General features: G+C 30.4%; 1 protein-coding gene across 1 annotated transcript; it reads left to right on the top strand.

The window, feature by feature from the left end:
- Positions 1-9,561: 9,561 nt before the first annotated feature.
- On the top strand, positions 9,562-10,632 carry LOC111424120 (Zinc finger protein RP-8). The gene has a single exon (XM_023057552.2). The coding sequence runs from the start codon at positions 9,579-9,581 to the stop codon at positions 10,569-10,571; it is 993 nt and encodes a 330-aa protein (XP_022913320.2). The 5' UTR covers positions 9,562-9,578; the 3' UTR covers positions 10,572-10,632.
- Positions 10,633-15,204: the final 4,572 nt, after the last annotated feature.

The raw sequence follows: 15,204 nt of genomic DNA on the forward strand, positions 1-15,204 counted from the left end.
ATCCAGAACTGAGCATGCATATATATTTATTGTTTTAAAGAGCCAAGGTTAACGAGGCAACCTGTATTCCTAGTAGAACTGAACACTTTTGCGCTCATAGATGTTTTTCTAAACTTTTCGATTGTAATTTGGTTTGATTAAAGAAAAAATAAAATTTAATAAAAAGTTATAAATAATAATATAATTATAATAATATAATCGACAATTCTTCCATTTAAACGATTTTAAAACGCCCTAATTTCGAGTTGTTTATTTAAAGTTATACAAAATAAGCAATTTTTGAATTTGTTTCGAAATCTGAAGTGAAAAGTGCATTTATTGATTCGAATTATGATTAATGGTGTTAATTATTGATTATTTTAAATAAAAATTGGGTTATTTTAAATTTTTTTATTATATATTAATAAATAAATGTCATGATGTACTACATATAATGAATAAATTTAAAAAAGTGTCACTTTATCGTCTTGATAATAGATGGCATTTTACTTCTAATTTAATAAATTTTCTAATTTCAAATTAAATAACATATAAACAAATTATTTTATAAATAATTTAATTAAATAATGTAGTCATCAAGGTATGTAGAATATAAGATTGTTCGAATTATTATTCTTGCTTTATTTGACTGAAATTTTAACTCAATAAGCTGTCATAGTTATGTTTATGACATCACACTGGCCTTAGATTTATGGATAGAAGTTGTGTTTATTAGTATGCTGATGTACTTGTCATCAAATTTAAATTATATCCTATGATGGTTGCAAAAACTTATAATTTGTAGAAGCAACATCTAACTAAAAAATCTATTAAGATTATAATCGTGAAAGAATCGGATTAGATATTTTCACAAATCAAATATTAATATGTTGCCTAAAACATCAATTACATAATAAATCTGTACAGTATTGATGACTAAAAACAATTAAATTAGAAAAGCAACTTCAGCTTGTAAGACACTATCTTAGATATCTTTAGATAACTATAGATATCTTCCTTTTTTGTTATAGATGATGTACCCTGTAACATCTATAACAATTAAACATATAAGAATTATTGGAATACTATCTAGACTAATCTAGACATATGAGGCAATATTGTGTAATAATAAGTAGTAATAGTAATATTGCAATAACGTGTTGCAGTTTCATCTAGTTTCCTTCTCTTCGCTTGTTATTCATTATCACATTCATTACTAAGCGAATTGTCGCTGTTATCACTTTCGATTATTAATTAAAGTACCCTCTTTTTAATTCAAAAAGCCGTTTTGAAAAATCACTTTCAGTTCTTGAGAAATAAATGTTTGAAATGATCGACAATTTTTTCGAATTTTGCAATTTTCGACGATTAAGTTTTAAGAATTCGTATAAAATCCATTTTTTGGAGTATGAGTTTGAAAATTTCCCAAAGTGTTAATAAGAGTGTCCTCTTTCCAATGAACCAACGCGTTTTGAAAAAGAACTTTTAGTTTTTGAGAAAACAATATTTGAAGTTTTGATAAAATTGTCGATGTTGCAATTTAAATCGATAATTTTCAAAATTCGCTATACAATTAATTTCTTGAAGGATGCTTGTGGAAATATCACCAATTATTAATTAAAGTATCCTCTTTTCAATGTAACAAGCCGTTTTGAAAAATCACTTTTAGTTCTTGAGAAATAAATTTTTGAAATGATCGACAATTTTTTCGAATTTTGCTATTTTCGCCGATTAAGTTTTAAAAATTCGTATAAAATTCATTTCTTGGAACATGAGTATGAAAATTTCTCAAAGTGTTAATAAAAGTGTCCTCTTTCCAATGAACAAAGCCGTTTTGAAATATAACTTTTAGTTTTTGAGAAAACAGTATTTGAAGTTTTGATAAAATTTTCGATGTTGCAATTTTCATCGATAACTTTCAAAATTCGCTCTAAAATTAATTTCTTGAAGGATCCGTGTGGAAATATCGCCAATTATTAATTATGGTATCCTCTTTTTAATGCAAAAAGTCGTTTTGAAAAATTACTTTTAGTTCTTGAGAAATAAATTTTTGAAATGATCGACAATTTTTTCGAATTTTGCAATTTTCGCCGATTAAGTTTTAAAAATTCCTATAAAATACATTTCTTGGAATATGAGTTTGAAAATTTCTCAATGTGTTAATAAGAGTGTCCTCTTTCCAATGAATCAACACATTTTCAAAAATAACTTATAGTTTTTGAGAAAACAGTATTTGAAGTTTTGATAAAATTTTCGATGTTACAATTTTTTTTACAACTTTTTTAAAAATCCGGTATCCGGCATTTCGGAAAATCACTATCCGTTCCATCACTAGTTTTAATTATTTGTTGGACATCTGATTCTTTTGTAGGAAGTATTAAACATTGAAATTCAATAAGTGCGTTTTATTTTAGTAAAATTACGTAAGTTTTATTTGAAACGTTTCGAGAAAACGAGTAATTTTTTTATTGAAACCAAAAAACGATTTAAAACCGCTTCGCCCCGTCGTCGTTACATTTTTTCTTTATTCACCTCCAGTATTCCTTTTTCACACAATAAATTAAGGAGGGGATGTTTGGAAGTTGATTCGCTAGTAACACAATTTAGTTGATATGCGGGCATTTAAGGGTGATAAAGTAGTTTAGAAAAATAAAACTTATTACTTAAATTAAGTGATAAATGCGTGCTATATTTGTGCTAAGTGTTAGGTGATATTAGTGATGTGACACAGTTGAGATCATCGGATTGCTATTTTATGGATGTTAAAAGGTATAGTATTAATTCATTTTTTTTGTTACAATAAATTAATTTATCTTTCTTTTCCAGCTGAGCTTCGAAGTAAAATCCAAGGGAAACAACATCCATTCGGTGAGTCGTTTTCAATTTTATTAATTTACCAAAACATATCGGGATATTTCGATTTGAACGCTAGATAAAAACCGTTTGAACGCTACTCATTGGATTTGTGCTTGAAAAACGGCACCATTCAATAAATTTTTACATTTTGTGCTTGAAAAATTATAAAGATCTAATTATTAACATTGTCAAAACATGAAATAATTTGAAATTGAGTGTAGACGGTGTCATTCCGAGGGCTGTACAAGGTTAACGGAAAAGAATCGAGATCGGGCTTTTTGTGATTTCAATAGAAGAAACTATGAGGAATCGAATGACGTATAGATCTTGATAATCGAGTACATCGTTTACGAGTTATGAGTACTTAAAGGTCGTTTTTGTGTTATTTTCGTGTACCTTCGCAATATTTTGGCGTTTTAGCGGAATTCGAAAGAGATTTCGAATCGGGCATTTCCACTTTCGTATTGGCTAATTATTCAGCTTTCGAATGAGACATTTTTTATCAAAATCGATTCACTGGTTCTTTTGTTATAATCAAATTAATGACCAAGATATAGGTGGTGTAGGTCGGTTTTGAATGGTTTAACTCTTTCATAATTTATAGCAACGTTATTGCTACTAATTGAAAGACTGAGGAAGTCTGATTAAGAAAAATAATGGTATTAAAAAATAGAATTGAATAATTATTTAGTTCATTACTTATTTATTCATTTCGGTAATTAACGAACTCTTCAAAAGTACACATTAATATCACTATATTCACATAAATCGAATAGGTACAGACTAAAACCAGCAAAGATTTAACAGGGTTTATAATAAAGTACGTAAATTATGTGATTCCAATTTTCCGGAAGTAATAATTTGCGAAAACCCCTATTTGTAAATTGCATGATTTGCTCATAAGTACGTGCCATATTTGTGCTAAGTGTTAAGTGATATTAGTGATGTGGAGATCATCGGATTGCTATTTTATGGATTTTAAAAGGTATAGTATTAATTCATTTTTTTTGTTACAATAAATTAATTTATCTCTCTTTTCCAGCTGAGCTTCGAAGTAAAATCCAAGGGAAACAACATCCATTCAGTGAGTCGTTTTCAATTTTATTAATTTACCAAAACATATCGGGATATTTCGATTTGAACGCTAGATAAAAACCGTTTGAACGCTACTCATTGGATTTGTGCTTGAAAGACGGTACCATTCAATAAATTTTTACATTTTGTGCTTGAAAAATTATAAAGATCTAATTATTAACATTGTCAAAACATGAAATAATTTGAAATTGAGTGTAGACGGTGTCATTCCGAGGGCAAAACAAGGTTAACGAAAAAGAATCGAGATCGGGCTTTTAGTACCTCGTTTACGAGTTATGAGTACTTAAAGAAGGTGTTTTTGTGTTATTTTCGTGTACCTTCGCAATATTTTGGCGTTTTAGCGGAATTCGAAAGAGATTTCGAATCGGGCATTTCCACTTTCGTATTGGCTAAGGATTCAGCTTTCGAATGAGACATTTTTTATGAAAATCGATTCAGTGGTTCTTTCGTTATAATCAAATTAATGACCAAGATGTAGGTGATGTAGGTCGGTTTTGAATGGTTTGACTCTTTCATAATTTATAGCAACGTTATTGCTAGTAATTGAAAGACTGAGGAAGTCTGACTAAGAAAAATAATGGTATTGAAAAATAGAATTGAATAATTATTTAGTTCATTACTTATTTATTCAGTCTTCAGTCTTGATAATAGATGGCATTTTACTTCTAATTTAATGGACTTTAAATTTAATAAATTTTCTAATTTCAAATTAAATAACATATAAACAAATTATTTTATAAATAATTTAATTAAATAATGTGGTCATCAAGGTATGTAGAATATAGGATTGTTCGAATTATTATTCTTGCTTTATTTGACTGAAATTTCAACTCAATAAGCCTATGTAGTTATGTTTATGACATCACACTGGCCTTAGATTTATGGATAGAAGTTGTGTTTATTAGTATGCTGATGTACTTGTTATCAAATTTAAATTATATCATATGATGTTAATAACAGTGCCCTCTTTCCAATGAACCAACACGTTTTGAAAAATAACTTTTAGTTTTTGAGAAAACAGTATTTAAGTTTTGATAAAATTTTCGATGTTGCAATTTTCATCGATAATTTTCAAAATTCGCTGTAATATTAATTTCTTGTAGGATCCTTGTGGAAATATCACCAATTATTAAATAAAGTATCCCCATTTTAATGCAAAAAGCAGTTTTGAGAAATCACTTTCAGTTCTTGAGAAAAATATTTTTGAAATGATCGACAATTTTTTCGAATTTTGCAATTTTCGCCGATTAAGTTTTAAAAATTCGTATAAAATCCATTTCTAGGAATATGAGTTTGAAAATTTCCCAAACTGTTAATAAGAGTGTCCTCTTTCCAATGAACCAACACGTTTTGAAAAATAACTTTTAGTTTTTGAAAAAACAGTATTTAAGTTTTGATAAAATTTTCGATGTTGCAATTTTCATCGATAATTTTCAAAATTCGCTATACAATTAATTTCTTGTAGGATCCTTGTGGAAATATCACCAATTATTAAATAAAGTATCCCCATTTTAATGCAAAAAGCAGTTTTGAAAAATCACTTTCAGTTCTTGAGAAATAAATTTTTGAAATGATCGACAATTTTTTCGAATTTTGCAATTTTCGCCGATTAAGTTTTAAAAATTCCTATAAAATACATTTCTTGGAATATGAGTTTGAAAATTACTCAAAGTGTTAATAAGAGTGTCCTCTTTCCAATGAATCAACACATTTTCAAAAATAACTTATAGTTTTTGAGAAAACAGTATTTGAAGTTTTGATAAAATTTTCGATGTTACAATTTTTTTTACAACGTTTTGAAAAATCCGGTATCCGGCATTTCGTAAAATCACTATCCGTTCCATCACTAGTTTTAATTATTTGTTGGACATCCGATTCTTTTGCAGGAAGTATTAAACATTGAAATTCGATTAGTGCGTTTTATTTTAGTAAAATTACGTAAGTTTTATTTGAAATGTTTCGAGAAAACGAGTAATTTTTTTATTGAAACCAAAAAACGATTTAAAACCGCTTCGCCCCGTCGTCTTTACATTTTTTGTTTATTCACCTCCAGTATTCCTTTTTCACACAATAAATTAAGGAGGGGATGTTTGGAAGTTGATTCGCTAATAACGCATTTTAGTTGATGTGCGGGCATTTAAGGGTGATAAAGTAGTTTAGAAAAATAAAACTTATTACTCGAATTAAGTGATAAATACGTGCTATATTTGTGCTAAGTGTTAGGTGATATTAGTGATGTGATATAGTGGAGATCATCGGATTGCTATTTTATGGATGTTAAAAGGTATAGTATTAATTCATTTTTTTTGTTACAATAAATTAATTTATCTTTCTTTTCCAGCTGAGCTTCGAAGTAAAATCCAAGGGAAACAACATCCATTCGGTGAGTCGTTTTCAATTTTATTAATTTACCAAAACATATCGGGATATTTCGATTTGAACGCTAGATAAAAACCGTTTGAACGCTACTCGTTGGATTTGTGCTTGAAAAACGGTACCATTCAATAAATTTTTACATTTTGTGCTTGAAAAATTATAAAGATCTAATTATTAACATTGTCAAAACATGAAATAATTTGAAATTGAGTGTAGACGGTGTCATTCCGAGGGCTGTACAAGGTTAACGGAAAAGAATCGAGATCGGGCTTTTTGTGATTTCAATAGAAGAAACTATGACGAATCGAATGATGTATAGATCTTGATAATCGAGTACATCGTTAACGAGTTATGAGTACTTAAAGAAGGTCGTTTTTGTGTTATTTTCGTGTACCTTCGCAATATTTTGGCGTTTTAGCGGAATTCGAAAGAGATTTCGAATCGGGCATTTCCACTTTCGTATTGGCTAAGGATTCAGCTTTCGAATGAGACATTTTTTATCAAAATCGATTCAGTGATTCTTTTGTTATAATCAAATTAATGACCAAGATATAGGTGATGTAGGTCGGTTTTGAATGGTTTAACTCTTTCATAATCTATAGCAACGTTACTGCTACTAATTGAAAGACTGAGGAAGTGTGATTAAGAAAAATACTGGTATTAAAAAATAGAATTGAATAATTATTTAGTTCATTACTTATTTATTCATTTCGGTAATTAACGAACTCTTCAAAAGTACACATTAATATCACTATATTCACATAAATCGAATAGATACAGACTAAAACCAGCAAAGATTTAACAGGGTTTATAATAAAGTACGTAAATTATGTGATTCCAATTTTTCGGTAGTAATAATTTTGGAAAACCCCTATTTGTAAATTGCATGATTTGCTCATAAATACGTGCCATATTTGTGCTAAGTGTTAAGTAATATTAGTGATATGGAGATCATCGGATTGCTATTTTATGGATGTTAAAAGGTATAGTATTAATTCATTTTTTTTGTTACAATAAATTAATTTATCTTTTCTTTTCAGCTGAGCTTCGAAGTAAAATCCAAGGGAAACAACATCCATTCGGTGAGTCGTTTTCAATTTTATTAATTTACCAAAACATATCGGGATATTTCGATTTGAACGCTAGATAAAAACCGTTTGAACGCTACTCCTTGGATTTGTGCTTGAAAAACGGTACCATTCAATAAATTTTTACATTTTGTGCTTGAAAAATTATAAAGATCTAATTATTAACATTGTCAAAACATGAAATAATTTGAAATTGAGTGTAGACGGTGTCATTCCGAGGGCTGTACAAGGTTAACGGAAAAGAATCGAGATCGGGCTTTTTGTGATTTCAATAGAAGAAACTATAACGAATCGAATGACGTATAGATCTTGATAATCGAGTACATCGTTTACGAGTTATGAGTGCTTAAAGAAGGTGTTTTTGTGTTATTTTCGTGTACCTTCGCAATATTTTGGCGTTTTAGCGGAATTCGAAAGAGATTTCGAATCGGGCATTTCCACTTTCGTATTGGCTAAGGATTCAGCTTTCGAATGAGACATTTTTTATCAAAATCGATTCAGTGGTTCTTTTGTTATAATCAAATTAATGACCAAGATATAGGTGATGTAGGTCGGTTTTGAATGGTTTAACTCTTTCATAATTTATAGCAACGTTATTGCTACTAATTGAAAAACTGAGGAAGTGTGATTAAGAAAAAAAACGTATTAAAAAATAGAATTGAATAATTATTTAGTTCATTACTTATTTATTCATTTCGGTAATTAACGAACTCTTCAAAAGTACACATTAATATCACTATATTCACATAAATCGAATAGGTACAGACTAAAACCATCAAAGATTTAACAGGGTTTATAATAAAGTACGTAAATTATGTGATTCCAATTTTTCGGAAGTAATAATTTTGGAAAACCCCTATTTGTAAATTGCATGATTTGCTCATAAATATGTGCCATATTTGTGCTAAGTGTTAGGTGATATTAGTGATGTGGAGATCATCGGATTGCTATTTTATGGATGTTAAAAGGTATAGTATTCATTTTTTTTGTTACAATAAATTAATTTATCTTTCTTTTCCAGCTGAGCTTCGAAGTAAAATCCAAGGGAAACAACATCCATTCGGTGAGTCGTTTTCAATTTTATTAATTTACCAAAACATATCGGGATATTTCGATTTGAACGCTAGATAAAAACCATTTGAACGCTACTCGTTGGATTTGTGCTTGAAAAACGGTACCATTCAATAAATTTTTACATTTTGTGCTTGAAAAATTATAAAGATCTAATTATTAACATTGTCAAAACATGAAATAATTTGAAATTAAGTGTAGACGGTGTCATTTCGAGGGCTGTACAAAGTTAACGGAAAAGAATCGAGATCGGGCTTTTTGTGATTTCAATAGAAGAAACTATGACGAATCGAATGACGTATAGATCTTGATAATCGAGTACATCGTTTACGAGTTATGAGTATTTAAAGAAGGTCGTTTTTGTGTTATTTTCGTGTACCTTCGCAATATTTTGGCGTTTTAGCGGAATTCAAAAGAGATTTCGAATCGGGCATTTCCACTTTCGTATTGGCTAAGGATTCAGCTTTCGAATGAGACATTTTTTATCAAAATCGATTCAGTGGTTCTTTTGTTATAATAAAATTAATGACCAAGATGTAGGTGATGTAGGTCGGTTTTGAATGGTTTAACTCTTTCATAATTTATAGCAACGTTATTGCTACTAATTGAAAGACTGAGGAAGTGTGATTAAGAAAAATAATGGTATTAAAAAATAGAATTGAATAATTATTTAGTTCATTACTTATTTATTCATTTCGGTAATTAACGAACTCTTCAAAAGTACACATTAATATCACTATATTCACATAAATCGAATAGATACAGACTAAAACCAGCAAAGATTTAACAGGGTTTATAATAAAGTACGTAAATTATGTGATTCCAATTTTCCGGAAGTAATAATTTGGGAAAACCCCTATTTGTAAATTACATGATTTGCTCATGCATGCGTAACGGTTAAACTACTTGCCAAGAGATGGCAGCATCAAATGTATTTGAAATAATTTCTTTCCAAATTTTAAAAATTCTATTGCATTTCATAAATATATACTGTATTCCTTCCTTTATTGTACTCTATTGCTATATTTAAAAATTATTTTTTTAATTAGACTTCACTATATTTTGCAATCATTGTAAACATAACCTTAAAATATTTCTAACCTCACTTTCGAAATGTCATCACGTGTAGATTTAGGCTTTGCAGAAAAATCTCAATTAAAAGAGTTACAATCTCATTTCTTTCCAAGTAAAATCGGTGGAAAACCAGCTTGGTTATCGTTAGAAAACGTTCCAAACTTAGAATGTAAATCCTGCAATCAACCCACATCGTTTTTATGCCAAGTTTATGCCCCTTTTGAAGAAGACGAAAAGAATTTCCACCGAACCGTATTTGTTTTCGTATGTATGAATTGTTCTTTAAATACTCCTGATACAATAAAAGTCTTTAGAAGCAACATTCCTAGGAAAAATGATTTTTATTCCGATGAACCACCAAATGAAAATGACGATACAGATTTTTCTGTATCGAAATGGGTGAAATTGTGTGAATTATGCGGAGGAAAGGCTAATAAATGTTGTAGTAAATGTAAAAAAGTGATGTATTGTTGTAAAGAACACCAAGTTATGGATTGGAAAGAAAATCATAAAGAACTTTGTGGAAAAGGCGAAATGGTCGAAAAGAAAAAATCAAGACATTTATTTGATGAGTATAAAATAGTTATTGAAGAAGAAGAAATTGATTTAAAGCCAGAAATTGACGAAAATAAAGAAGTTGAAAAATTAAAAGAATTAGAATTGCAAGGTTTAAGCTTACAAGATATATCAGAAGAAGAAATTGAAGCCCATTCATCTTTAATTACCGATAAAACATTTCAAAAATTTCAAAAACACATCAAGAATTATCCCGATCAAATTTTAAGATATGAAAGAGGTGGTGAACCACTTTGGATAGCTGAAGAACCCATTCCTGAGTCAATTCCTAATTGTGATAATTGTGGAGAACCTCGACAATTTGAATTTCAAATAATGCCACAAATTCTAAATTTATTATCTAAAGATTGCGTTCTTGATTGGGGTATATTGGCCGTTTACACATGTGTGAAAAGTTGTGATATAGGAAATAAGTATGTTTGTGAATTTATTTTTAAACAAGATGTTTGCAAATAATAAAATGATACTGTGTAATTATTAATTACAAAGTGTTTGAAAATAAATTGTTTAAATAATAGATTAGTTAAGACTTTAATAGCCTTTTTATTGGAGCTATATTAATTATTATAGTTTGTTTTTAATTGATTTAGCAGTCCATTAATAATTTTTGAGTTCATACAAATTCTTATCTAAATTATATGATTTGTTATCAAGGAAAAATGGGATCTTTATAAAAAAATTAAGATTAACTCATCAACAAATTATTTATTACGTGACTAAATTTTTATTTTTAAAATTATTCCTTAGATTTCGACAATAATTCATTTAATAATTATAGTTCAAATAATTCAGTTATTATAAGATCTTTTTATCTAATGAAAAAATCTTAATTAAAAATATATACTTTTCAAGGAGAGATAAAATAGTTTATTCAATAAGTCATTTACAATACAGCATATTAGTACACATCATAAAGTGAAACGTTTTTAGATGACTTTTAAATTTAAAATATACAGGTGTCCAGAAACTCAACGTCAAACAGGCACTGGGTGAGACGCCAACTCATACCTGTTCTGGTAAAAATAAGAAAAAAATTCCATGTCCCTTAGTTAAGTGGTAATATGCTACTATGCAGTCGCAAATCGAACAACAAAAGTCGTTAGTTTTGCAAGAAAAAGTATCAGTTTGATTGAGTTAAGGTTGAAAGAATTTATGTCTATTAAGTTTGACACACGATTTCAACGATTTCTAAACAAAGGACTAGTACAATACCCTTGGCAAGTTATTTTAAAAGATGGCCTATTTAGTTAAGATTCCAAAATGGTATAACACTTACCATTTTTCTTTTCCTAAAAAATATTATTGCCTGTTTTTCTGCCAAAAACGCGTTATTTAAAAAATTCATACTTTTGTATGTTATTTGTATTTACTTTTTATTTCCTCTTAACTTTGTTAGATGTGCCAGTCAACATCTACGAACTACAAAATGTGGTTTCAACAAGATGGTTGCCCTTATGTCTTGCAAAAAGACTCTTTCAAATAAGGTTAACCTAAAGACAAAATTAAACAAACAAATTTATTTATTATTACTTTTATAACATTATTTTCTTAAAACTAAGGCAAATGCTCAAATTATTTGCCGTCGGTACTAATACAAGTTCTAACTAATTCAAGGGGATTTAGACCCAGAGAATGAGGAGGCCACGTAATCGAACCACGACGCCCAATCCATCTTTCTGGGTATTCTGCATGCAATTCTGTACAGGACAAGCCGAATGAGCTGGGCAACCATCTTGTTGAAACCACATTTCTCTGTAGATATTAAGTGGCACATCTTCTAACAAACTTGTTAAATCATTTTGGAGGAAATACAAATAACATACGAAAGTATGAATTTTTTAAATAACGTGTTTTTTGCAGAAAAACAGGCAATAATATTTTTTATGATAAGAAAAATGGCAAGTGAAGTACCATTTTGGAAACTTGACTAAACAGGCTATCTTTTAAAATTACTTGCCAAGGGTGTTGTACTCAGTGTTGTTAAATACCCGGGTATTTATTTTCAAGGGTAAATTTCCTGGATATATACCCGGGGGTATTTACCCAAGATGGGTATTTAGAGGTATTTATAAAATTTAATTTAAATTGAGTTGTTGGCAGTTTTGCAAGCACTTCAAGAATACAGAGTCGATTATCGATACACCAAACTTGTTTATAACATACAAGAATGCTACAATGACGGTAAAATTGCATAAAAATACTGAAGAGAGTAGAAATAGTAAAGTGCTGATTGTGAGTAAAATAAAGCGATACAATGTTGAACCCAAATTGTTCATCACAGTCCTGGAGAATACATTTAAACAACTGGATTTGATCCAAAAAAGCATCAACATTGATAGCAAATACCTAAGTATTTTACGCTACGTAGACGATATAGTTCTTATTTTGGATAGGCTTGGAGAGATGTAACTAATGGTGAACGACTTAAAGGAGGTGTGTGCAAGAGTCGGGCTAAATATTAACGTAAAGAAATCAAAATTTATGACAAATCTTGTTCCCAAGTGTACCATCAACATTGGGGATAATGAAATTGAGAGGGTTGACAGATGTGTATCTTGGCCATGAGGTTCGTCTATCGAGAGATAATCAAACAAGCGAACTGAACAGCCTACAGGAAACTTAGAGACATCTTCAAGAGCGATATATTTGAAAAGAAAGGCTTTCAATCAATGCGTGTTTCCGCTTATGACATAAGGCTCCGAAACATTAACATTAACGGTAGCCACTGCCAGGAGGCTAAAAGTAACGCAAAGACCGAAATGAAGACCTATGAAGAAGAACTGGTGCAAATGATGTGGTCAACATTGTAGCAAAGCTCAACAATTGGATTCAGACAGCGCAGAATAGAATCGAATGGAACAGAATAGGGGAAACCTATGTCTAACAATGGCTTGATGATAATAATCATAATAACTTGATCTAATCTAAATTACGACAGATTCATCTGATAACGTCTTCGATCGTTGACAATTCCTCGTCTTCAACGTCCATTTCATCATCTTCCTCTTCATTTCTTCGGAGTCTGATATATTTTTACTTGTATCACTTTTATACGTACCGTTTGGGTATTTACCCTGGGCCGGGGTAAATACCCATTTTCTAAATACCTACCCGTCAGGTATTTACCCAGCGCCCATCACAGGTTGTACTACTCCTTTTTTTAGAAATCGTGTGTCAAACTTGATAGACATAAATTCTTTCAACCTTAACTCAATCAAATTAATATATTTTTTTGCAAAACTAACGATTTTTGTTGTTTGATTTGTGACTTCTACAGTAGCATGGTTCATAAGGAATACATTATTACAAAAATCACTATTAAATTGCGAACATTTCTGACCGTAGTATCTAAAGATATGATGTACAGGATCGATTTTTAACATTTTCAAAAATATATCTATTACCACTTAAATAAGGGACATGGAATTTTTTTCTTATTTTTACCAGAACAGGTATGGGTTGGCCTCTCACCCGGTGCCCGCTTGACGTTGAGTTTCGGGACACCCTGTATAGTTTAAGCATAAATAAAACAACTGTATTTTCTTAAATATTCTATTAGCACAGTGTTAGATAAATTCAAAGCATTAAGGTGCGCCTGTAAATAGGGGTATCTATTTTCAAAGTAGTTATTTGTGTATTCAATTATTACGATTAACTATGAGCCAAACCTACTATGACTGTATTTGTTAATAGTTGATAAGATTCTTAGAAAAGCCAAAAAGTTTACTGACACGAAAAAACACTTTGAGATATTTAGCACCAATTATTTCCATATAATTGTCCTTCTTGTAGTAATAGTACAAAATAGTGTACATATTTGTCCTGTGTTTCAAAGATATGGATCGCATATTTAGGAATATTCGTAGTCGACATCAAAATATTTTATGATTTGATAACAAAACGCTTCGATATCTTCGTGGTTTACTTTTTAAAACACATTTATCATTTTTACTTATCAGAAAGAGCTGAGAAAGTGCCTAAGCCTTTGTAAGACACTCTGGAAGTATTAAAGAAAATTAAGATACACATTTTTGCAACGGAATCCTCTTGGGAGTAACTTTTCTTGATCGAAGATTTCACTTTTCAACTCTATTCTTCTTTTCTAGTTTTCGACTCTTGTGGTCTGCGTTTACTCTGTGGGTTTTGGATTGCGGTACATTTAGACTCGACTCTTCGGACTGAATTAGATGACTTTGTTTCTTTTTGGGACTGCTATGATCTGACTTCTTGGAAATTGATCATTCTGCCGAATAACTTCTCTGAACTACACTGGAAAAACTCTTCCGTTGAACTCTAATTCTTAACCGAACTCCAACTTTATTCATGGAACTCTTTGCCGTACTCTGCTCTTAGGAGCTCTAACTCACTCATTACTGACTCTGGACCGAAGTTTCGTCGTTTGGTGGTTATCTTATGGCACACAACCCTACTCCAAAGTACCTGGGCGTGATCTTGGATAGAACCTCATATATCACTCCCACCTGAAAAAAAACAACAGCTAAAGTACGCAAAAGAAGTAATATCGTTCAGAAATTATGTGGCCCGACGTGGGTCGTTAAGATGGGGTGGAGCTGGGGACTGAAAGGGAATGAGGCTGTCACCTCCGAAGTGAGCCGACACTTGAACATACCTAGCAAGCCAGTTGGTTTTGACTTGCCCCGCCGCATCGGGAAAATTGCTAACATGATTTGAACAATGCACGGTTTATTATACAGGGTGTTTCATAATATATGCGCAGGACTTCAGGATGTGATAGCTTGTCCAAAAATTTGAAAAAAAGTTTCTATCAACTTACTCTCTAAAACGCACCATTTTCAAGATACAGGATACCATTTTTCGATTGAACATATTGGCCGAAAGTGCGAAATATCAGTATACCTTGGCGAGTTAGATAACTTTTTCAACCTGTCGTCAGCGGCGATCGAATGAATTGATAATTTGACAATCAACATATAGCTGTCCTGTCCACTTTATATTAACTATACGTGTATTATATTTTGTTTTATACTCTATATGTGTTATATTGTTGTCTTATATTTTGTACTCGTGCTGTCACTACCATGTGTAGCCATAGGATTAATAAAATAAT

The sequence above is a fragment of the Onthophagus taurus genome, chromosome 11 (assembly GCF_036711975.1).
Source record: "Onthophagus taurus isolate NC chromosome 11, IU_Otau_3.0, whole genome shotgun sequence".
NCBI classification, from domain to species: Eukaryota; Metazoa; Arthropoda; class Insecta; order Coleoptera; family Scarabaeidae; genus Onthophagus; species Onthophagus taurus.